The sequence below is a fragment of the Caretta caretta genome, chromosome 23 (assembly GCF_965140235.1).
Source record: "Caretta caretta isolate rCarCar2 chromosome 23, rCarCar1.hap1, whole genome shotgun sequence".
NCBI classification, from domain to species: Eukaryota; Metazoa; Chordata; order Testudines; family Cheloniidae; genus Caretta; species Caretta caretta.
This window is the reverse complement of record NC_134228.1, coordinates 13,806,723-13,830,929: the sequence shown is the minus strand read 5'-3', so window position 1 is coordinate 13,830,929 and position 24,207 is coordinate 13,806,723. Positions and strand designations below refer to the sequence as shown.

The window sequence follows — 24,207 nt, the reverse complement described above, 5'->3', positions numbered from 1 at the left end:
CCTTGCACTGAGCCTCAGGCCCAGCTCCCCCTGGCACATACCCCAGAGCACCCCCATGCTCCAATTCCTGGCTGCTCCCCTGCGCCCCAATCCACTGCATCCCCAGGAGTGGAGTTCTGTATGTACAGCTCCTGAGATGCAGCCACCTCTGGGGCAGGGCAGCTGGCAAATAGACACACATAACCTTACATGGGGACAGCTTGCCCGGCGCCTACATGCAGCCACCTCTGTGGCGGGGTGGCCCTTTGTGGGTGGGTGGGGAAATATATGTGGGGTGGGCGTGCCTCTCCCTAACCCCACCCACTCTTTGCCCCCATGCCCGGATTAGGATTGGGAGTGGATTGGGGCCAGGACTAGGAGTCCTGGCTCCTAGTCCCCACTCCCCTCCCAGAGCTAGGGAGAGAACCCAGGAGTCCTGGCTCCCAGCACCCTGTCTTGTGCTCTAACTACTAGTCCTCACTCCCTCCCAGAGCTGGGGAGAGAACCCAGAAGTCCTGGCTCCCAGCCCCCCTGCTCTAACCCACCAGAGCCCCACTCCCCTCCCAGAGCTGGGAAAAGAACCCAGGAGTCCTGGCTCCCAGCCCCCACTGCTCTAACCCACTAGACCCCACTCCTTTGCCAGAGCTGCGGAGAGAACCCAGGAGTCCTGGCTGTGTGCAGATGAGGGGTTGGATCTACCGGCTCCAGGCCGGGGCCCGGTGTGATGTCACAGTGGGTCTCCATGGGGTGGTTCTAGAACCTGGGGCAGCTGGGAGACATCAGGGCAAGGGGCGGGTGTGCGGCTTGGGGGTCACTGGGGTGCCGGGGTGCTGCAGGGCCTGGTAAGCGCCCCACTGAGCCGCTGCCCCTAGGGGACCTGTTCAGCATCGCCTTCCCACCAGGGAAACAGAGGCATGGAAAGGCTTGGGGACAAGTACCTTAGAGTGGATGGGGCTGGGAGCCAGGACTCCTGGGTTCTATTCTGGGGGCATCTAGTGGTTAGAGTGGGGGAGGGGGACGGGTGGTAGGAGCCAGGGCTCCTGGGTTTTCTGGGAGGAGAGTGGGGTCTCGTGGGTTAGAGCAGGGGGTCTGGGAGCCAGGACTCCTGGGTTCTTTGCCAGCTGTATGTGGGAGGCCAGGGTCATGCTTCTCACCTTCGTCCTGCCTCCGTTCCCTCGCCTTTCTCTCCCCCCGCAGGTGGCACGGAGGGTGCGGGGCCCCGAACCCGGCGTCCTCGCCCTGGCATGAGGGCTCTGGCCCTGCTTCCCGTCCTGGCCTGCCTGAGTGCCGGGGCCCGGGGCGAGGTGTTCAGTCGCTGTGAGCTGGCCCGGCTGCTGCAGAGAGGGGGGCTGGACGGGTTCATGGGGTACCGCCTGGACAACTGTGAGTGCCCATCCCCCGTGCTCCTCCCCCCTCATCCTGCCTCCGGCTCTTGCCCTAGAAGGCTCCCAACAATTTGTCCCCCCAACTATGCTGAATGGGGTCTAGTGGTTAGAGCAGGGGGGGCTGGGAGCCAGGACTCCTGGGTTCTCTCGCTGGCTCTGGGAGGGGAGTAGGGTCTCGTGGTTAGAGCAGGGGTGGACTGGGAGCCAGGACTCCTGGGTTCTCTCCCTGGCTCTGGGAGGGGAGAGGGGTCTCGTGGTTAGAGCTGGGGGGGCTGGGAACTGGGATTCAATTTGTCAGTATCTGTCTCACCAGTGCCAGCTACAGAGGCAAAACCGTCTCCTGACTCCCAGGCATCTCCCTTCTGTTTGCCCGTCCCAGGATTTCATGAGCCCTGTTTTCCCCGCCATAGCCCGGGTCACTCAGGTTGAGTTCCTTGTCCACGGGGGACCCCCTAGATCCTATCCAGGGTCCCTGCTTTGCACGATTCAGTCCCCAGTTAGGCTGGCCTTCCTCCTTCCTCGGAGTACGGCCTGGCTCAGGTCCGTATGGGTTGAACGGGCCCAACTGACCGAGCCGGCCCGGCGTCACTTCTCTCTGCCTCCAGCCACGCTCTGGGCTCTCAGCTGCTCGGGGTCCCCCTTGCCAGCTGGGAGGGATGGAGACCCCCTTTCTCTTTGCCCTGGAGGCCAAGGGGCTGCTTGAAATGTCTCCCCCCCACACACCTGCCCCCCAGGGCTCTGCCTGGCTTTCTACGCCAGCCGCTTCAACACGGGGACCGTGATGGAGAACTCGGACGGCAGCTCCGACTACGGGATCTTCCAGATCAACAGCCGCCGGTGGTGCAGTGACCAGCGCAGCCACACGCTGGACCTGTGCCAGACACGATGCCGCGGTACGGCCCCCCTACCCCCAGGGGAGAGGGGGGCAGGGACCCCAGCCCCACAGGGCCACCTTGCTGGGCGAGGTAGGGACTGGGAGAGTCTGGGATAGCTAGATAGAGTGGGGGGATGGGGATAGATGGATAGATAGATAGAGGGGGTGCATGGTGTCACGGAGTCCCTGGGCGATGCTCTGGAACTGCTCCCCATGAAGCCAGTCAGGACTCTGGGGCAGTCGCCTTCCTGTGAGCAGCCTGTCTACAGGACACACAGCTCCCCCGGCTTCCACCTTCCTGGGTCTGACCTCGGAGCATTCAGCATCCTCTGCCCCTCCGTGCGCTTCCCACAGCGAGTCCGGGGCTCCTGGGGAAGCCAGAGGGTCCTGCCCCCCAGCTTTGCAGACAGACGTGACTCAGCCAGCCAGTAAAACAGAGGTTTATTAGACGACAGGAACATGGTCTAACACAGAGCTTGTAGGTGCAGAGACCAGGACCCCTTAGCTGGGTCCATTTTGGGGGGCAGGAAGCCAGACAACCATGTCTGCCCTTCACTCCATGTCTCCAGCGAGTCCCAAACTGAAACTCCCTCCAGCCCCCCCCCTCCTCTGGGCTTTGTCCCTTTCCCGGCCAGGAGGTCACCGGATTCCTTTGTTCTCCAACCCTTTAGCTCTCACCTTGCAGGGGGGAAGGGCCCAGGCCATCAGTAGCCAGGAAACAGGGTGTCGGCCATTCTCTGTGTCCAGACCCCTGCACACCCCTGCCCTCTAGGGCTCTGCAGTGATCATACACCCTTACCCCACCACCGAGATACTTAAGAACTGCCTAGGGGAAACTGAGGCACCCCCACACTATTCAGAGGAAACATTAAGAACAGTCCCACTTCTTCACATATGGGGATAGATAGATGGGGTGCATGGGGATAGATAGGTGGGGTGGATGGGGATGGATAGATAGATGGGGGGATGGGGATGGATAGATAGATAGATGGGGGGATAGATAGATGAGGGGGATGGGGATGGATAGACAGAGGGGGTGTACAGGGATGGGGATAGATGGGGCGGATGGATAGATGGATGGGGTGGATGGGGATGGGTAGATAGATGGGGGGATGAGGATGGATAGATAGAGGGGGTGGATGGGGATGGGTAGATAGATGGGGGGATGAGGATGGATAGATAGAGGGGGTGGATGGGGATAAATAGAGGGGGTGGATGGGGATAGATGGATAGAGGGGGTGGATGAGGATAGATATATAGATGGTGGGGGATGGGGATGGATAGATAGATAAATGGGGGGGATGGGGATGGATAGATAGATAGATGGGGGGGGGGGGGGAGATGGGGATGGATAGGTAGGACTTGGCTTTCCCCAGCCATGTGGCCTTTCCTAACATGACAGACAAACCAGAGTTCAATAACCCAGCTGCTCCACTCCAGAGGTGGCTGCATTTCCGCACCGGGTGAAGCAGCCCCGTGCAGTGTAGATTTGTCTGGTCCAAGATAGCTGGCCCGGGGGCCTGCACGGGGGGCCTGCCCAGCAGGGGAATCAGGGTCCACACATCCTGACCCCCTTCACACCACATCTCATTCTTTCCCCACAGATTTACTGACTGCGGACCTAGCGGATGACATCAACTGTGTCAAGAAAGTCGTGATGGACTGGCAGGGGATGGGGGCCTGGTATGGGAAAAATTATCTCTCTATCCCCACCCACCCCCTCTATCTATCTATCTATCCCCCCCATCTATCTATCCCCATCCACCCCCTCTATCTATCTATCTATCTATCCCCCCCATCTATCTATCCCCATCCACCCCCTCTATCTATCTATCTATCTATCTATCTATCCCCCCCATCTATCTATCCCCATCCACCCCCTCTATCTATCTTTCTATCTATCTATCTCCACTCTTAGCTCTGTCTTTTTGCAACCCTGAGAATCACTGCACAATACAACAAATGGACGGATTACGTAGCACAAATGGACGGATTACGTAGCAAGTGCAGTGTGATCCATGGTGTTACATAATGTAACACCACACAGGATAATGTAGAACTGACGCTCATTGCGGGATGAGCCATCCCTGTTATGTGCAGCTGTTCTGCAGCCACTCTCCCCCAGAGGCGGCTGTATCGCAGCGTAGGGCGAGCCGTCCCCAGGTGGCGTTATGTGCGGCTGGTCCCCTGCTGCCCTGCCCCAGAGGTGGCTGCATCTCAGTGTCTTCTTTGCTTCTGTCCCCTGACCTTTCTTCTCTGCCCTGTCAGGATGCCGTGGCGCGACCATTGCAAGGGCCGGGACCTGAGTCACTGGGTGGCTTCCTGCAACCTGTGATCTGGCCAGAGGACCTCGGCGCCCATCTCCAAGGACCCAGCTGGCTTCTGCATCCGGCTCCGACAGCGGGGCTGGGCGAGGGGCCCCCCACGCACAAAGGAGAGTTAGACACTGGGGATGGGGAAGGGGAAGGTCAATAAACCTGTCCCTTCGAGCGCCGAGTTCGCTGGGCTTGTGGGGTCCCTGGGGTCGGGGCAGGGGGCCGGCATGGGGCGATAGGGTGTCCGGAACGGCAGGGGGCCCTGTCACTGCAGCCAGAGGGACCCCGAGGGAGTTCCAGATGCTGGGGTAAGGGAAAGAGGATGGGGAGAGGGGTCTGATCAGCGAGGGAAGTGTCCCGATGGCAAAAGCAGCCCCAAAGTGTATACCATGTTCTCCCTCTGTGTGCCCCTGCTGCCCCCTGCTGGAGGGGACTGTCCCTGTGGTGTGTGTGTGTGTGTGTGTGTGTATGTCCGTGGTGCCCCCTGCTGGAGGGGACAGACCCTGCAGTGTGTGTGTGTGTGCGTGTCCCCATCCCCTGCTGCCTCCTGCTGGAGGGGAGGAGCCCTGCTCTCTGTGTGTTCATGGCTTCTCTGAGTTCAAGGCCAGAGGAGCCCCGCTCACCCAATCTGAGTTCTGGATCTCACCGGCCACCCCCTGGCGCCAGCGCCCCAATCCCCGTGGCCGAATGAGACCCACGTATCAGAGCCCACGGGAGATGAGACTGCGCTGTGCAGAGAGGTGGAACCGGGGTGCACCAACGCCCGAGGCCCCCCAATGGCTGGGCAGAGATTAAGGGAGAGACACCCAGATAATCCCGGTGAATGACCGACATCCCACACTGCAGAGGAAGGGGAACCCCTTCCCCCTGCCAGGTCCCTGCCAAATTGACCAGGGGAAAAATTCCTTCCTGACCCCTGTCAGTGGCCGGTGGGAGCCCTGAAGCATGAACATTAGGGACATATGATGTAACCCAGAAGGGAGCCCCAGGGCAGCTGAGCCCTGTCCCTGCTCTCACAAGCAATGTCGGCCTGTGACTGCCCTCATCCGCTCGCTTTTCAAAGTAGTTAAATTGTTTGCTCCCAACCCCCCACTCCTAGTGGGGGGCTGGTCCCGAGCCTCACCCTGCTGATGAGTAGAAACCGTTTTCTAATTTCCAGCCTGAATTTGTTCGTGGCATGTTTCTGCCCATTTGTTTAGATCGCCCCTTAGCTTCCGTCACTCTTCTCCAGCCCCGGGGCTTAGCCCCCCCCCCCATGTAGCTATCGAGAGTAATCAGAGCCCCCTAGAGCCTTCTTTTTGCTCCCCTAAACAAGGCAGCCTCCCCCAGTTTCCTCCATCCCCCTGGTCAGCCCAGCTGCCTGGTCTCCGCACCTGGGCCGGTTTGGGTTCCTCTTGCCGATTTCCTTCCGTGACGTCCTGAGACGTGAGCTGGAGACATGTGGGCTCAGCAGAACTACCATTAAGTGGCTCTATAAATGGTTAAACAACCGCAAACGAAGAATCATTATTAATGGAAGGAGGAGGGATTGGAGGGCGGTCTTGAGTGGGAACCTCCCTCCAGGAATGGCCAGACTGGGTCAGAGCAAAGGTCCATCTAGCCCAGTGTCCTGTCTTCCGACAGTGGCCAGTGATTGAACAGAACAGGGAATCATCCAGTGATCCATCCCCAGGGCCCATTCCCAGCTTCTGGCAAACAGAGGCTTGGGACCCCATCCTTGCCCATCCTGGCTAATAGCCATTGATGGACCGATCCTCCATGAGTTTAGCTAGTTCTTTTTTGAACCCTGTTATAGTCTTGGCCTTCACACCATCCCCTGACAAGGAGTTCCACAGGTTGACGGTGCATTGCGTGAAGAAATACTTCCTTTTTTTTGTATTAAACCTGCTGACTGTTAATTTCATTGGGTGAGCCCTAGTTCTTGTGTTTTGAGAAGGAGTAAATAACACTCCCTGATTTGCTTTCTCCACACCAGTCATGATTTTATAGACCTCAATTGTATCCCGCCTTAATCGTTTCTTTTCCAAGCTGAAAAGTCCCAGTTTCGTTAATCTCTCCTCATACGGAAGCCGTTCCAGACCCCTCATCATTTTTGTTGCCCTTTTCTGAACCTTTTCTGGTTCCAATCTATCTTTTTTTGAGATGGGGCGACCACATCTGTACGCAGTGTTCTAGATGTGGGTGGGCCATGGATTTATATAGAGGCAATAGGATATTTTCGGTTTTATTCTCTATCCCTTTCCTAGTGACTCACCATTCTGTGCATTTTTTTGACTGCCGCTGTTTTCAGAGAACTCTCCACCATGACTCCAAGGTCTTTTTCTTGAGTGGCAGAAGCTAATTTAGAGCCCATCATTCTCTATCTCCCCACAGGGATGTGTTCTGGGCCCGGTGTCATTTAACAGCCGTAGGGATAGAGAGCAGACTGATCCAATCTGCAGATGACACAAAGCGAGGGGGGATTTGCAAACCCTTGGGAGGACAGAATTAAAAGTCAAAGGGATCTTGATAAATTGTAGGACTGGGCTGTAGCCAGCAACATGAAATTCAACAAGGTGCCCCACTTAGGGGACTAATTTAATAATGGGCTCTTCAATCTGGCAGACAAAGGTCTAAGTGACAACAGGACAAGTGCAGAGTCCTGCACTTAGGACGGAAGAATCCCAGGCACCACTACAGACTAGGGACCGAATGGCTCGGCAGCAGTTCTGCAGAAAAGGACCTGGGGGTTACAGTGGACGAGAAGCTGGATATGAGTCAGCAGTGTGCCCTTGTTGCCAAGAAGGCCAATGACATTTTGGGCTGTATAAGTAGGGGCATTGCCGGCAGATCGAGGGACGTGATCGTTCCCCTCTATTCGACATTGGTGAGGCCTCATCTGGAGTCCTGTGTCCAGTTTTGGGCCCCCCACTACAAGAAGGATGTGGACAAATTAGAAAAAGTCCAGCGGAGGGCAACAAAAATGATCAGGGAGGCTGGGGCACATGACTTACGAGGAGAGGCTGAGGGAACTGGGGTTATTTAGTCTGCAGAAGAGAAGAGTGCGGGGGGATTTGATCGCAGCCTTCAGCTCCCTGAAGGGGGGCTCCAAAGAGGATGGAGCTCGGCTGTTCTCAGTGGTGGCAGATGACAGAACGAGGAGTAATGGTCTCAAGTTGCAGTGGGGGAGGTCTAGGCTGGATATTAGGAAACACTATTTCACTAGCAGGGTGGTGAAGCCCTGGAATGGGCTCCCTAGGGAGGTGGGGGAATCTCCATCCTTAGAGGTTTTTAAGGCCCGACTCGACAATGCCCTGGCTGGGAGGATTTAGTTGGGGTTGGTCCTGCTCTGAGCAGGGGGTTGGACTACATCAGGGGTAGGCAACCTATGGCACGCGAGCCAAAGGCAGCACGCGAGCCGATTTTCAGGGCACTCACACTGCCCGGGTCCTGGCCACCGGTCCCGGGGGCTCTGCTGCTGGCCTGGGGTACTGGCCGCCGGCCCCCTGCCAGCCGGGGTTCCATCCGCCGGCCCTGCTCAGCCCGCTGCTGGCTCTGGGTCCTGGTCACCGGTCTGGGGGGCTCTGCTGCCAGACTGGGGTCCCGGCCGCCGGCCCAGGGCTCTGCAGCCGCCCCCAGCTGTGGCCCACTGGCCCCAGCCTGGGGCAGTGCAGGGTGCAGACAGGGGCAAGAGGGGGCGCAGCTCAGCACCCCTACTTTAAAAACTGTTCCAGCACCAGTGTGCTGGGATATTTTTAGGTCCTGATTCGCTGCTGACGTCACTCTCACGCCACGCGGACCCGCGCGCTGCCTTGGACGTTGAGACTGGAATGTACGTGCAAGAACCGGAATCAGGATTTTCTGACAGATCTCAAGATTTCCAGCGATTTGGCCCGAGGCTTTCTTTTCTAATTCAACCTGAAAAGTTCAACGAAAGGGACTTGGATTTGTCAGTATTTCAGTGGATGGGGGTTGAAGATTTCGAAATGCAGCTCGTTCAGTTAAAAAGCTCAGAATTGTGGGCATCAAAGTTTGGAGATCTGCAGAGTGCACTTGAAGCTACCGAGAGAGATCACGGGGCCTCTGGTCTGACCTGCTGGACGTCCCTGCCTGTGAAATTTAACAGTTTGAAGAAAATTGCGTTTGCAATGCTTTCAGCATTTGGATCCACATACCTGTGTGAACAGGTATTTTCACACATGAAATCTGTCCTCTGTCCCTCTCGGAGCCAGTTTACAACTGATCACTCAGAAGCCTGTGTGCAGCTTAAAGTATCCAAATACCTGCCAGACAGTGGAAAACTCGGCAAGGAAAAGCAAGGGCAAGGATCACACTAAACTGATAAGATCTGCATTTTAATTTAATTTTAAATGAAGCTTCTTAAACATTTTAAAAACCTTATTTACTTGACATACAACAATAGTTTAGTTCTGTATTATAGACTTATAGAAAGAGACCTTCTAAAAACGTTAAAATGTATCCCCGGCACGCGAAACCTTAAATTGGAGTGAATAAATGAAGACTCGACGCACCACTTCTGAAAGGTTGCCGACCCCTGGACCAGATACCTCCTGAGGTCCCTTCCAACCCTGATCTTCTGTGATTCTAAGTTGAAGCTAGTCAAATTCAGCCTGGAAAGAAGGTGTCGTTTTTCTAGCAGAGCAATTACCCGTCGGGACACTTTCCCAAAGGGTGCGTGGAGTCTCTCTCCCTGGCCGTTTTGAAATCAAGCTGGGCCGTGTTTCTGCTCCGGGAGTTATTGTGGGGAAGGTCTCTGGCCGGGCAGACAGGAGGTCAGACTCAAATCACAAAGGCCCTGGAATCGGTCGATCTACCAGCAGAGGGCGAATGGCTCTTGGGAGCGACCTACCACCCCACCCCTTAGTGAACGATCGGGCATAGATCGGAGCCAGGGGATCCCCGTGAAACGCCCTGGGCCCGCTGCCCGTCGGCACCGAGAGATCCTTGGGTCGCACTCCGGCCTGGCTCCAGCTGAAGTCACCCCTGATTGCAGTGGGGGTAGGGTGGGAATCTGACCTCACCCCCGCCCCCCGGGTCAATCCGGAGTCACTCCCTCTCATGGAACCCCAAGGGGTGGTTCTAGAACATGGGGCCTTCATGACACCACAGGGCGTTCTAGAAGGGAGGCCACGAGCCCCGGCCACGGAGAGCAGGGGGGGCCCCATACAGCTCCCAGCCACTGCCCAGCACCCTCCTGGCCATCTCCATTCGCCCCTCAGCCACTGCCCAGCACCCCTCTGGCCATCCCCATACACCCCCCTTCTCTCTCTCCATCTTTCTCTTTCCAGTGCCGCCCCGACGGTGCCGTTGGCCTGTTCCTGGAGCGCCCCCTCAGCTCCCCTCGGTCTGCAGTCCGACTGCCCCCCGACCCCAGCCCTGCGGGGATGGGGGTCCTGGGGCTGGTGACCCTGCTGGCTTGCCTGAGCACGGGGGGCCGGGGGAAGATCTTCACCCGCTGCGAGCTGGCGCAAGAGCTGCAGGAGAACGGGATGGACGGATACGAGGGCTACAGCTTGGCCAACTGTGAGTGAGCCCTCCGCTGTGTCCCACGGGCTCTTCTATGGGGCTGCGGGTCCCTCCGCATCACCCCCATCATGGGACCTCCCTATGGGGCTGTGGGCCCCTCCTGCACCATTTCCCGTGGGACCTCCCTATGGGGCTGTGGGCCCCTCCTGCACCATTTCCCGTGGGACCTCCCTATAGGGCTGTGGGCCCCTCCCACATCACCCCCCTCATGGGACCTCCCTATGGGGCTGTGGGCCCCTCCTGCACCATTTCCCATGGGACTTCCCTATGGGGCTGTGGGCCCCTCCCGAATCACCCCCCCCATGGGACCTCCCTGTGGGGCTCTGGGCCCCCTCCCACACCACTCCCTGTCTCTCTGGGGCTGTGTCCCCCCCACACTGCTCCCCATCTCTAAGGGGCTGCGCCCCCCCACCGCTCCCCGTCTCTCTGGGGCTGTGTGCCCCCCCCCACCGCTCCCCGTCTCTCTGGGGCTGTGCCCCCCAGGGGTCTGCCTGGCGTTCTACGAGAGCGGCTTCGACACGGCGGCCGTGGGGGCCAATGCGGACGGCAGCACCGACTACGGCATCTTCCAGATCAACAGCGGCTGGTGGTGCCAGGACGCCCAGAGCCCGTCGGAGAACCTGTGCCACGTGCGCTGCCAGGGTGAGGCCGCCAGGGGGCGCCAGGCTGCAGGGGGTGGGAGGCTGGAGGTCAGTGGGGGGCTCAGCGGGGGGCACCGTGCTGCAGGGGTCGGGCAGGGGGTCAGTGGGGGGCTCAGCAGTGGGGCGCTGGGCTGCAGGGGGCGGGTAGGAAGCTCAGTGTGGGGGGCACCATGCTTTGGGGTCAGTGGGGGGCACAGCGGGGGGGGGCGCCGTGCTCTGGGACATTCCTGTGCGACGCCCAATCAGGCTTCTAATCACTCCTGCCTCCTGAAGCCCCCCCAGGATCTGGGGTATGTTCCTGGCCTGCTGAGCCGCGCCGGGGGCCGCGTTATGGGCTGCGGTGGGAACAGGCACCCTTCCCTTCAGCGGGCACCGGGGGGGGCAGCGGGGATTCGGGGGGGAGGGGGGTGGATTTGGCTGAGGTGTGGTTGGAGCAGATCTGACCCCCTCCCCTTTCATCCCAGCCCCCCCAACTCTGCAGCCTCCCCGAGGGGGCCCATCCCTGCCTTACCCTCCCACCTTTGCTACTAGATTTACTGAACCCCGACATCAAGGACGACATCAACTGTGTGAAGAGAGTGGTGCAGGATCCTCAGGGCATGGAGGCTTGGTAAGGGGGCTCCCTGGGGGTGGGATATTCTCAACAGAGGAGCTCTGCATCTGGGCACCGGGCAAGACCTCCCCATGAGGCGTTGTGTGTGGGTGTTCGCCAGATGCCCCGCCCCAGAGGTGACTGCATCTTAGTACTGGGCAAGACAGCCCAATGTGGTGTTATATGCGGCTGTTCTCTGACTGCCCCATCCCAGAGGTGGCTGCATCTCAGCACCGGGCAAGCCATCCCCATGTGTGGCCGTTCTCCATCTGTCCCACCCCAGAAGTGACTGCAGCTCAGCGCCGGGTGAGCCCTCCCCATGGGTTATCTATCAGCGCTACTGTGCTGGTGAACCGCCATCTCATCTGTCACTTCCCCTCCCTCAGGGACGACTGGAAGAACCACTGTGAAAAGCAGGACCTGACCGAGTGGATTGAGAGTTGTAATCTGTGAGGCCTGAGCGTGTCTCCCCCTTGGGGGGGGGGGGGGGGGGGCGGTGTCTGTCCACACTGTGTCTGTTTCTTCACACGAATGCTCCCTGCACTGAGCAATCTCGAAGGAATTTATAAACCCCGTTGGATGAAATCTTCTTGCTGTGTTTCTCTGGTCAGACGCCCGCGCAGGCTGGCAGGGCCCCCAAGAACCCGGTCTGAGACCCTGTGAAGTGAAACCAGTGAAGTGAAGTGAATGAAAACCCTCCAGTGAAAACAGATCAGGCCCCTGGGCCCACCCCAGCCCGGTATCCAGTGCCAGAACCAGCAAAGGAAGCTGGAACCCCTTCCCCACCCGTTGCCCACACCCCTTCCATTCCCTGTTACGGAGGAAAACCCCTCCTGAGCCCCAGCCCCAGGGCAGCTGTGCCCTGAAGCATGAGGATAGCCCGGTTTCTTTCAATGTGGATGCTAATATCCCTTCTACCCGGCTGAAATACACAGTGGGAGAGATCCCTGCCACCGCTGTGAGACAAGCTGTGTTTTCACGAGGGAAACTGAGGCACGGAACAAGTAGTGACTTGCCCAAGTTCAGACAGGTTGTCTCAGAGCTGGGAGGGAAGACAGGGGCTTAGAAAGGCCTTAGCCCCCCTACTGCCTCTCCTCCCAGCTGTGGCTGCATCTGTGTGCTGTGTGAGATGTCCCTGCGCAGCTACTAACTCGTCCCAGAGCTGGGGAGAGAACCCAGGAGTCCTGGCTCCCAGCTTCCCTTGCTCTAGCCACCAGACCCCAGCCCTCTCCTGGAGCTGTGGATAGAACCCAGGAGTCCTGGCTCCCAGCCCCTCCTGCTCTAACCACTGGACCCTCCCGCTGTTGCAATGGTCCCTCCCTGATCCAGGTGTCCCATCTGTCGGGCTCCTGTAGGGAGGAGCGGGACTTTCAGGGGTGAGTCTGTTGCCGGCACCCAGTGCCAGAGGCGAACAACAGCAGGGGTTGGTTCGCTACCCGGTGTGCTACACCCAATAATCACAACGGGGTGGAGAAGCAGAAAAATTTATTTGCAGCTACAAAAAGGTACAGGGAGAATAAAATCTCAAATCCTGCGACCAGAGCAGGAAGTTACACAGGCTTTTATACATCCTTTTTTCCAGCATACTTATTTAATAGCAAGCTGCCCTAAGTATCCATCTAGCCAGCCAATCCAGTTCCCAGCTAGTTCCCTTGTTTTCTGTATCATTTGTTAACCTATACATAAAGCTGCTTTATTTAGCATTGTTCTTCCATATCTGCCCTGTTCGGCCTTGCTTAGTTTCAGGCACTCTGATTCTGCAACGTATTGTTGCAGATCCTCAGCATAACTGCTGCGAGTGCCTCCAGGCGGGGGGGCCAAGGACACTTGGGCCTAGTGCGAGGGGGCTTCATCGACTCGCGTCGTTTTCCATCCCTTCGAGTTACCTAGTGGCCATGCCCCAGTGTCCCCAACAAGTCTGTTTGCGGAGCCTGCCGGGATGGAGACGGGAGGTGCGACCGAGGCCCAGCAGCGGAGACTCCAGGCCGCCCCAGTGAACTGGGCAAGGTGGGCTTCCAGCTGTCCTGCCTCTCCCCAGCTGCAGCCCGGGGCACGGTCCGACAGCCTCTGGCCTTGGCGATGGGCCGCCCGAGGGAGAGACACGTCTCCCGCAGCAGGGACCGGGTGGGTGGATATAAACCACAGTACAGCTCCTAGCACTCAGTGACCAAGGGTCCGACCTCACAACTCCGGAGGGTAGCGTGGAGGAGGCATTTAAAGAAATGCTACGTGGGGGGGGATGTTATTTCTTTCCTAGTTTTTGAGCCTTTGGTACCCAGCTGATGTGCGGCATCTGGAGGCGCTGGGGGGGAAGGGGGAGGAACGAGGGGGTGGAACTGGGTGGGGAAGGGGTGGCACAGGGGTGTGGCCTGGGCGGAGCTGTGGGGAGCTCCCCCCCCGGCAGATGGACACTGGGCGCCTCTAACCCGGGTCCCCCTGGGGATGGCCCTGCCCCCTGAAAAGCAGCTGGATTCTGACCCCAGCAGCAGGGAACCTACTGGAGCAGGCCCAAAACGACCCCACCCAAATCCGGAAGCTTCTGGATGTGGCTAAATCTGCCTCGCAACAGTGTCCCCGGCACAGCTCCCGCCTGCCTCCCCGCACCGGGCCTCTGACAGAGAGCTGGGGTGACCAGCGCATCGCGGTCCCGCCTGCAACCCCGAGCACCCCGGGGGCGGCCACGGGGGGCCGCTCTGGGGCCACCTCCGAGGAGCAGGGCTGAACTGGGAGGATTATCTGCCTCCACTGATCTCGCTCTCTTTCCGCCTCGCCCTCGCTCAGGAAATGAGCTTGGGCGCGGGTCGCCACTGCATTTCCGGTGCCCGCTTCTGCATCAGCCCACTTCCTGTTGACTCAGCGGGGAGCAAGACCCGCAGAGGACTTGGTAACGTGCCTTGTTTCCATTAGAGGTGGAGACTCAGGGCCCCTTGTCCTAAGAGGCCTAGCTTACATGGCGGAAGCAAGACGGGGCCGAGAATTAAAAGGCGACCCTGCTTTGGTCACACATGAACGAAGCAGTCTTATTTTTGTCATCCCTTGCTGGCCCTGGCTGCTGGGGAGAGATGTGACGAAGTGAGACTGTTCTTAATGTTTCCTCTGAATAGTGTGGGGGTGCCTCAGTTTCCCCTAGGCAGTTCTTAAGTATCTAGGGGGTGGGGTAAGGGTGTATGATCACTGCAGAGCCCTAGAGGGCAGGTGTGTGCAGGGGTCTGGACACAGAGAATGGCCGACACCTTGTTTCCTGGCCACGGATGGCCTGGGCCCTTCCCCCTGCAAGGTGAGAGCTAAAGGGTTGGAGAACAAAGGAATCCGGTGCCCTCCTGGCCCGGGAAAAGGACAAGGCCCAGAGGAGGGGGGGCTGGAGGGGGAGTCGGTTTGGGGCTGGCTGGCGACATGGAGTGAAGGGCAGACGTGGTTTTCTGGCTCACTGCCCCACAAAATGGACCCAGCTGAGGGGTCCTGTTCTCTGCACCTACAAGCTCTGTGTTAGACCATGTTCCTGTCGTCTAATAAACCTTCTGTTTTACTGGCTGGCTGAGAGTCACGTCTGACTGCGGAGTTGGGGGGCAGGACCCTCTGGCTTCCCCAGGACCCCGCCTGGGCGGACTCGCTGTGGGAAGCGCACGGAGGGGCAGAGGAGGCTGAATGCTCCGAGGTCAGACCCAGGAAGGTGGAGCCGGGGGAGCTGTGTGCCCTGCAGACAGGCTGCTCACAGAGAGGAGACTTCACCAGAGTCCTGCCTGGCTTTGTGGGGAGCAGTTCCAGAGCATCGCCCGGGGACTCCGTGACAAGGGGGCACAGTCTTCCCATGAGAGTCCCCCAGCAGTTATGCCCCCCTCCGCTGGATTCCCCCCAAGCCCTGATTCGGTCCCCTTCTACTCGGTGCTCGGGTGATCAGATGTCCTGATTTTATGGGGACAGTCCCGATGGTTGAGGCTTTTTCTCACATCGGCGTCTGTTGCCTCCCACCCCTCTCCCAAATTTTTACACTTGCTCTGTGCCCTCTTCCTGCGTGCTTGGCGGCGGGGCTGGCGATCCAAGGAAAGGCTGCTCCTGGAGCGTGGGGTCGGGATCGTTTGTCGATGAGGACTGATTGACCCTCCTCCGTGGGAGCTCAGTGCCCTGAGGCTCTGGGGAGCCTGGATTTTCACGGTTGCGCTCTGGAAGGGAAAAGGAATTATCCAGCACAAGGAAAGAGAATTCTTACGAGATGTAAACCAGAGTAGGACTTTGGGCTATTAAGAGCAATGGCTGAAAAGGGGAAAGCCCAACTGACGCTAGGGGCAAATAATGAAATACGGTCCTTGAAAAGAATCAAACTTAGAAAGCCCCTGATGAGAAAGGGATTAAGGAAATGTGTCGCACAGCATGGAAGCAGCGGAGAAAGTAAAAGCACGGAAATCTGAGCCCCTACTTGGCATGTCCTACGGCTGATCACCGGCAGGCGGGAGGTGCTGGCAGGGAGGGGGAGGAGCTGATCGGAGGTGGGGGGGGCTGCTGGGGGTGCTGAGCACCCCCTACTATTTTCCCGTGGTGTAAGCGAACGCTCCCTGGACTCCATAAAAAAACGGGCCCTCTGATGTAGTGATTGCCTCTTGATTCGTGTTGGTCTTGCGGGGGAACGTTGCGATGGCTGCGACCTTGGTACGAGTGCTCGGTGCTGCAGGATCTGGAGTGCCCCGTCAGAGCGACCCGCACATAACACACCTATGCCCGTGACAATCGGACCAGCTCACTCAGTGCACCAGGACGCGGCCCCCTCGGCTGGGGTGCCCCTCCTCGGACTTCTCCTTTTAGACACTGATACAAACAAGCTACGTACCACGCTCCAGACGCTGCCAGCTAGTTACCACTCGTCTCCTTGAACCTGCTCGTTAGAACAAAACTACTTGATCCATGATCCCGGCACCCTGTCCGTATCTTACCAGGGGGTGGGGGTGTTCCTGGACCACCTCTTAGCAACTGGTTTCCGTAGTTTATGGAGAGACCTGTGTGGTTTTGTACCGTCCTCTGTGGTCAGGAATGTGCTTACTTGGCATTAGATAATACCGAGTGGGTTGTTATTTTGCCAAGGCCAGGCCTAGTCCGGTTCACACTGTTAGTTATGCCAAACTAAGTTTGGATCACTTGATGAGGAGCTGTTCTGTTCATTCCCCCCGGGGCACCTGGCATTGGCCTCTGTGGGAAGACAGGACACTGGGCTCGAGGGACCTTTGGTCTGACCGCGATGGCCGTTCTTCTGCCGAGGGCTCCCGCAAGGCCTACAGTCAGCTTCACAGGCGCCGGCTCTGTGGGTGCTCCGGGGCTGGATCACCCATGGGAAAAAACCCATCACCGACAGCCCCCCTATCAGCGCCTCGCCCTCCCCCCGGTGCCTCCTGCCCGCCGTGGATCAGCTGCTCCGCGGTGTGCGGGTTGTGCTGGGGGGAGGAGCGAGGGCGGGGTGCACTTGGGGGAGGGGGTGGAACGGGGAGGGAAGAGGCGGAGTGAGGGCAGGAGCAGAAAGAGGCAGGGGTGGGGCCTGGGGCGGAGCTGGGGAGGAGCACTCCCCCTCCCATCCAAACCCGGCAAGTGATGTGATGTGACGGCGGTCAGAGCAACGGCATCATCCCGGGTACAGACTCCGTCTCTGGGGAGAGCCAGACCCGAGCCCCACGCCGGCGTGCGGATCCAGAATGCCAGTGGCTGTACCCGAGACCCGATGTGTCACGGGCCTTGGTGTCCCTTGTGCACATGTGTGCCCCGCTCCTCCCGCCTTTACCCTCGCTGAACTTCCCCGGAATATCGGGGTGCCCTTGTCCTGCTGGCTAGCGTATCCCTTCGGCAAAGCTCATTAACATATGCATCAATGGAATGACCATGGTTACCTGCACGTAAGCGTCTCCTGATATTCCTAACGGGCACACGCCGCCTTCTTGCGGTGACCTACCAGCGTTTGCTACACTTGTGGTTATTACAAAACACTCAACAAAGTCTTATGCCGTCGTGTGACTTAAGGGCACTGTCAGTTTACTCACTTACGCTAACTGAGGGCTTGTCTCCACTTCGTCCGGCGATCGAGCCACCGGGGGGTGGATTTAGTGGGTCTCGGGTAGAGGTGGGCAAACTACGGCCCGCGGGCCACATCTGGCCCGTGGGACCCTCCTGCCCGCCTCCTGGCCCGGGAGGCTTGCCCCTGGCCCCTCCCCGCGCCGTGCCCCCCTCCCTCGCAGCCTCAGCTCACTGCACCTCCGGCACAATGCTCTGGGCGGTGGGGCTCTTGCAGAGCCGCGGCCTGTCCTCATGCTCTGGGCGGTGCAGTAAGGGGGCAGGGAGCAGGGGTGTTGGATAGAGGGCAGGGGAGTTCGGGGTAGTGGTCAGGGGCGGGGAACATGGGGGGTTGAATGGGGGCAGGGGTCCCGGGGGGGGCAGTCAGGAACGAGAGGAGGGGTCGGATGGGGCAGGGGCGGGGGAAGTCAGGGGGGCGGTCAGGGGACAGGGACGGGCGGATGGGGCAGGGGTCCCGTGTCACACCCCAATAGCCCCCTCCCTCAGGTCCCTTGGGGAAGCAGAGTAGTCTGTTGCAAGCATGGCAAAGCATTACGGCAGGGGTTAAAGGTGGGCGTGGAATGGAAGATTCCTTCGCAGGTTTCTGGAGGCCGAGGAGGAACGGGGCGGGGGGGGGGGGGGGGGGGAAGAGAAAACCAAGAGCCAGAGAGAGAGAGAGAGGAAGCAGAAAGTGGGTTAACTCTGCGCTCCTGCGAAATCCGAATTAAGAGGTTGACTTCAGCCAACTGTGCACTGCTACCTGCCGAGAAAGACGGGAGGGGGGCCAAGATTTCCACCCTGCCCTGCTGTGAGAACAGAGAGCCACGGAACAAGAAGAGCAGCCATGTTAGTCTGTATTTGCAAATAAATTGGTTAGTCTCTAAGGTGCCACAAGTCATCACGCTCCTTCCTTCCTCTGAGTGACGTGGGAACTGTCCCCATGCTCACCGCTGTTATTTTATTATTGTATCCACAAAGCTTTAAAATTAAATCACACGGTGTGTTCCTGGGTCTCCCCCCGAACGGTCCCGCGGTCTCAGACTGATCAACTGAGGCACAGGCAGATTGGTAACAGAAATCTGTCACAGGGGTCCCGGGAGTCACAGGGGTCAGGGGACAAGGAGCAGGGGGGGTTGGATAGGGGGTGGGCTCCTGGGGGGTAGCTGGGGCGAGGGTGTGGATAGGGGTCAGGGAAGTCAGGGGACAGGGAGCGGAGGGGTTGGATAGGGGGTGGGCTCCCGGGGGGTAGTTAGGGGCGAGGGTGTGGATAGGGGTCAGGGAAGTCAGGGGACAGGGAGTGGCGGGGTTGGATGGGGGTGGGGTCCCAGGGGACAATTAGGGACAAGGGTGTGGATAGGGGTTGGGGCAATCAGGAGACAGGGAGCGGGGGGGTCGGATAGGGGGTGGGGTCCTGGGGGGCAGTTAGGGGCGAGGGTGTGTTGATAGGGGTCAGGGAAGTCAGGGGACAGGGAGCGGAGGGGTTGGATAGGGGGTGGGCTCCCGGGGGGCAGTTAGGGGCGAGGGTGTGGATAGGGGTCAGGGAAGTCAGGGGACAGGGAGTGGAGGGGTTGGATAGGGGGTGGGGTCCCGGGGGGCAGTTAGGGGTAGGGGTCCCGGGAGGGGGCGGTCAGGGGACAAGGAGCGGGGTGGGGGGGTTCGATGAGTTGGAGGTTCTGAGGCGGGCTGTCAGGGGGCAGGAAGTGGGAGGAGGCAAATAGGGGGCGAGGGCCAGGCTGTTTGGGGAGGCACAGCCTGCCCTACCTGGCCCTCCATACAGTTTCACAACCCCGATGTGGCCCTTGGGCCAAAAAGTCCCCCCCCTCCCCGTGCTAGCTGGTCACTCTACACAGGAACACCTTGACTTCGATCACATAAACCCTCTTCCTCAACAAGAGCCAAAACTTTATCCAAACAAACTGAGACATGAGGTTCCAGGATGTTCGTCACTCATTTCTGCAGACGTTTTCGCTTTCTGGTCAAAGAATCCTCCATTTCAAATGAATGTGTATCTCACCTCTTTTGCAGCACTGTGACCTCTTGTAAACGAATAAAATGAAGACAATCCCGAGAGTGAGGCCTAGACCCGAAATCTGGGGAGGAAAACAAATCAGCACATTCAGATTTGTTATTTATATTGGACTTCTTCTTCACAAATGTTTTGGGCCCCCCCACCGTGGGTGGGAACAGCGTGACGTACAGTTTACCGTCCCTGCGCACTGGCAGCAGTGAATCAAACCTTGGAGGTTTTACTGACACATAATCTAGTTACACAAACCTCAGTGTGTAAAATATCATGAGTATAATTTAGCCATCTGGATCCCTCAACTGCCCCGCGCCCCGTAACACATAAACTGCTAACAAAAGTCAAGGGAAAGCAGCATTCTTCTTCTGCATAGTAAAGTTTCAAGGCTGTATTAAGTCCATGTTCAGCGTTTTGTTCAGAGTTACACACATTTTAGAGTCACGAACAGCCTCCATTCCCAAGAGGTTCGTAACTCTGAGGTTCTACTGTACAAACATGGGTGGCAGGTTTGTCTAATTTTTGGTGGTGCCCAAGTGGATCCGTCCCATCTGTAGGACAGACCAGGGCAACCGCCCCGGGCCCTGCGCTTTGGTGGGACCTGCGCTTCCGGGGAATGCGGGGTCCAGGGTGGCCTGGGGGGTTAGCGGGGTGCCTGGCGCCGACAGCAGCGAGCGACCCTGCTCCGCCCCCCACTCCACCTCTTCCCCGAAGCCCCGCCCCTGAGCAGAGCCGGCGAGGTGGAGCGGAGTGGGCTGGGGCCAGGTCCCTCACTGGTGCCAGCCCCAGGCCCCGCGCTAACTCCCCAGGCCGCCCTGGACCCCGTGACCCCCTGAAGCACAAGGCAGGGGTAGGCACCACCATGTTGTGCCACGAACACTTGACAAAATTACCGGACTTAGTGATGGACAATGGGGGCAGGGGGGTATTATGTCATTCAATCATTCAACCCATAAAATAGCACACATTTTGCCACACTGAAAACCCCCCCAGTAACCTAGCTAATAATAATAATTCAACTCATATAATTAATGAAAAATGTGTGTATATTGTATCTGAGATTATATGAGAAATGAAAATGAGCTTGCTTTGGGATTTTACAAGGCCCTTATACCATTTAAACACATTTGGTACCTTGAGTAACGATAACGCTTCTTGCAAATCACATAAATAGGGAACCCAGGGTCCCCTTCCCTCACCCCATTGCAAAGGCAGAGGGGTTATTGCTGGCTGCCCTAGGGCTGCAGAAAACCCCATGGGCAAAACAAATGGAAAGAAGAGGATCAATTTATACAGAGGGCTGAAGGGGACTCCGGGACTGCATCCGATGAAGTGAGCTGTAGCTCACGAAAGCTTAGGCTCAAATCAATTGGTTAGTCTCTAAGATCCCACAAGTCCTCCTTTTCTTTTTGCAAATACAGACTAACATGGCTGCTACTCGGAAACCTGTCATTATGCAAGGCTCTGCATTTAGCCATAAGGAGTGGAAATCTATCAACTTCATGAAAAAACTCGTACAGATACAGACAGACATCATCTTCCTTTCCAAATGCAAACAGATGGACATCGTACCAAAAGGACTGAAGGTAAAAAATCCATTACAATCTACATACCACACAGACTACGCTGACAGCTTGTGTCACACGCTCTCAAAGAAACTGCCGAACCACCCGATCAACATCCTCTACAGCAAACAGGGAAAGATAAAGAATGAGCTCTCAAAAGTGGATCCTCTCATAAAAAACCAACCTTCCACACAACCTTCCTCGTGGCTGGACTTTACAAAAACTAGACAAGCCATTTACAACACACACTTTGCTTCTCTACAAAAGAAAAAGGACACTAAACTATCTAGGAATGCATCCGATGAAGTGAGCTGAAGCTCACGAAAGCTTAGGCTCAAATAAATTGGTTAGTCTCTAAGGTCCCACAAGTCCTCCTGTCACTATCACTATAGGAGGGAACAATAGAACGGAAAGCCCAGAAGAAGGAATGACTTGCGGACAATTTCCTGACGGGACCCTTACCCTTGCACAGCTTTTCTAGCTCCGACATTTACATTTCTACACAGGGTGGTTTGGCCCACAGAAATAAAAATCTGCACATCTTCCATGTGCTTTTGGACCAATGGGAAAAACCAGGTACAATTCAAGTGACTTTTAAAATTGCCTATGAAACCGAGTTAACAAAATAAATGAGCTTATGAACAACCAGAAAATATACTTCTCAAGTGAAAAAACTATCCATGGACTTCTCGGCAAAGAAATTGTAAGTTTTCTTACAGGAAGAGCCACAAACTGTCTGGAAAGGAAGAGTCCATTTAATTACTTGTCTCAGTGAAATTAAATATCCAGAGAATTGCTGGGCCTGTGATGATGATGACTGGGGCTTGCTCACCTGTGGCTCCCCCGCCCCATGCAAGCAAGCAGGCCCCCTGCCTCAGGTGCGGCTCCCATTAGCCGTGCTGGCCAATAGACTGGGAGCCTCCCGGCCAATGGGCTGTGGGGTGGCGGGGGGCGGCAAAGGGGGAGATTGTAGGGAGCTCTGGAGCAGGGGAGACAGTGGGGGAGGGGAGATGTCTGGCACAAAGGGGGGGCTCTCTGGAGAGGGGTGATGGAGCACAGGGGCCATTGGGGGTGTTTCAGGGGGGCAGAAGGTTGTGTGGGTCTCTGTGGGGCGGGGGGCGGGAGTGATGGACGGAGCCAGCCGCAACCCGGGTCTGCTCTGCAGGGGGGTGTTGCTATGCCCCCCTCAAGAAGCCCCCTCTGTCCTGTGTATTTTATGCCAGCCACGGGGTGCCCATCGCTGCTCCTTTCCCCGCCCCCGGCTCCATCTGTTTGTCCCCACAACCCCCCGGCTGTGTCTGTCTGACAGTGACAGACTCCTGGGGGTCTCTCTGCCTGTGGCTCCCTCCCCGTCCCCACTCTGGAGGCATGGCCAGGCAGCTCTGGCTCCACACCCCGGAGCTTCCCGGCCAACGGGCTGGGAGCCGGGTCAGTGCTGGGGTCTCTTCGCAGCACACAGCGACTCCGGGGACGGGGGGAGCTGCGTGTGGGGAGGCGGGGCGGGGAGCTGCCCCCCCAGGTGAGAGCCCCCCCCATTGCCGACCCATGGAGCGGGGCCCCCCAAAGCACGGGGCCTGAGGCCCAAATATTGGTGGAGCTGGGCCCACCTTAATGAATACTGATGGAGCGTGGGCACCATGGGCCCATATAACTCACTGCCTATGCGTACAAATAAACCCCACGAATGGTACCTCTTTTCCTAAGCTAGACAAAGCCGAAAAGTGAAGAAAGAAGCATACGAAACTGTGGTTGTGATCCCATATGTTTCAGTGCTGCTGAGACTTTCTTTTGACAACAGGGGTCACTTGGAAAAATAGTATGTGATCGTGTAATTAAAGACTGCATCATAATGAAGGCAGAATTAAGGCCACACAGGCAACCATAAAGCTGGCATTTCCTAACTTGGGAACATTTGACTTCCAACCTTAATATTCTCTTAATGTGATCTGTTTTACGTATGCTTTGTCTATGGATCTGGTTTGTGTGTTTTTATTTGTTGCCGGAGTGCCGCAAAGCAATACGTTTTAGAAAATGGAAATCAATACATCTCACATAGCATTTGCCAATCATTCTTATACAACGACAGGTTTCAGAGTAGCAGCCGTGTTAGTCTGTATCCGCAAAAAGAAAAGGAGGACTTGTGGCACCTTAGAGACTAACCAATTTATCTGAGCATAAGCTTTCGTGAGCTACAGCTCACTTCATCGGATGCATCTTAAAAACGTTAACATTTCATGGCTGACCCAGGCTTTGGATCAAGGTATTTTTTTCAACCCTGCCTTTGTAACTGTCTCATCTCTGTCAGCTAGTGTCTTTTTAAAAACTGAAAGCTGTTACAGAACTCGTTTTAGCTAGTCAGTATTAAACATTTGAACCTGAAAAAAATTCCAGAATAGACCAAGAATCCAAGACAGCTGAGAACAAAATGCCAGAGATGGTTGAGTTTCTCATAAGAGATCTGTAATGGGATAACCTTACCTGTGATTTTACGTAACTGTCACTGGGCTGTTCCTTATTGTCTGCTGTGATGATTTCTTCAGATGCTTTATACAGACAAGCCACGTATCTTCCATCCAGGAGAAGAATGACAGTCCATATAATAGAAGGCAAGAACGTCTTCCAAAGACAGTGAATATTGCAGCATCCCATGACAGAATTAGGACATTCTGGCTGAAAAGCCAAGCTCAGAAGAAACAAAACCGTAGCTGGCATAAGAAAATAGCAGAGGATGTAACAGACTTTCCAGTAATGAGATAGAGGACATTTAAATTCAAGTTCCATTATTTTTTCGACCCCTAGCAAAATTAATGAGCAAAGTGAAGCAGATGCAATGCCAAATTCCTTTTGCCAAGTCTGCCAAAATTTCTTCAGAATTGCCATTACGCCCCACGAACCAGACCGCTGCTAACTCAGGGCCGAGGAGAGAAACATTGAAACGTTTGGGTTATGTAAAAAGAAAAGGAGTACTTGTGGCACCTTAGAGACTAACCAATTTATTTGAGCATGAGCTTTCGTGAGCTACAGCTCAGAGTGAGCTGTAGCTCACGAAAGCTCATGCTCAAATAAATTGGTTAGTCTCTAAGGTGCCACAAGTACTCCTTTTCTTTTTGCGAATACAGACTAACACGGCTGTTCCTCTGAAACCTGTCATTATGTTTGGGTTATGTGACTCCTCTCCAGGTGACAAATAATTAAGCATGAGTGAAAATGAAAGTGAAAATGTTAGAGAGCTTATTCCTTCTCTCTCCCACTTCCCTGGTCCTTCGGGCATGAACAGAGAGCA

General features: G+C 56.7%; 2 protein-coding genes and 1 long non-coding RNA gene across 3 annotated transcripts; 2 read left to right on the top strand and 1 right to left on the bottom strand.

Moving 5' to 3' along the window:
* Positions 1–189: 189 nt before the first annotated feature.
* Positions 190–4,573, top strand: LOC125628364 (lysozyme C-like). Its single transcript, XM_048833349.2, has 5 exons — positions 190–247; positions 1,177–1,362; positions 2,099–2,257; positions 3,843–3,921; positions 4,507–4,573. Exons 1-5 carry the CDS (start codon positions 190–192, stop codon positions 4,571–4,573), a joined length of 549 nt encoding a protein of 182 aa, XP_048689306.2.
* A 2,053-nt stretch (positions 4,574–6,626) lies between these two features.
* On the top strand, positions 6,627–11,804 carry LOC125628363 (lysozyme C, milk isozyme-like). Its single transcript, XM_048833348.2, has 5 exons — positions 6,627–9,224; positions 9,842–10,076; positions 10,563–10,721; positions 11,252–11,330; positions 11,699–11,804. The coding sequence occupies exons 2-5, from the start codon at positions 9,938–9,940 to the stop codon at positions 11,763–11,765; spliced, it is 444 nt and encodes a 147-aa protein (XP_048689305.2). The 5' UTR covers positions 6,627–9,224; positions 9,842–9,937; the 3' UTR covers positions 11,766–11,804.
* Positions 11,805–12,780: 976 nt separating this feature from the next.
* Positions 12,781–23,760, bottom strand: LOC125628337 (uncharacterized). Its single transcript, XR_007354178.2, has 3 exons — positions 23,403–23,760; positions 19,354–19,429; positions 12,781–15,472 (listed from the first exon to the last, which is right to left on the bottom strand). It is a non-coding gene; the product is annotated as an uncharacterized LOC125628337 (long non-coding RNA).
* Positions 23,761–24,207: the final 447 nt, after the last annotated feature.

Coding starts and splice junctions, on each gene's coding strand:
- LOC125628364 (XM_048833349.2), top strand. CDS start 190: ATGGGGACAGCTTGCCCGGCGCCTACATGCAGCCACCTCTGTGGCGGG. Junction 1,363..2,098: donor GGGGTACCGCCTGGACAACT/GTGAGTGCCCAT, acceptor CCTGCCCCCCAG/GGCTCTGCCTGGCTTTCTAC. Junction 2,258..3,842: donor GTGCCAGACACGATGCCGCG/GTACGGCCCCCC, acceptor CTTTCCCCACAG/ATTTACTGACTGCGGACCTA.
- LOC125628363 (XM_048833348.2), top strand. CDS start 9,938: ATGGGGGTCCTGGGGCTGGTGACCCTGCTGGCTTGCCTGAGCACGGGG. Junction 10,077..10,562: donor GGGCTACAGCTTGGCCAACT/GTGAGTGAGCCC, acceptor TGTGCCCCCCAG/GGGTCTGCCTGGCGTTCTAC. Junction 11,331..11,698: donor CCTCAGGGCATGGAGGCTTG/GTAAGGGGGCTC, acceptor CCCCTCCCTCAG/GGACGACTGGAAGAACCACT.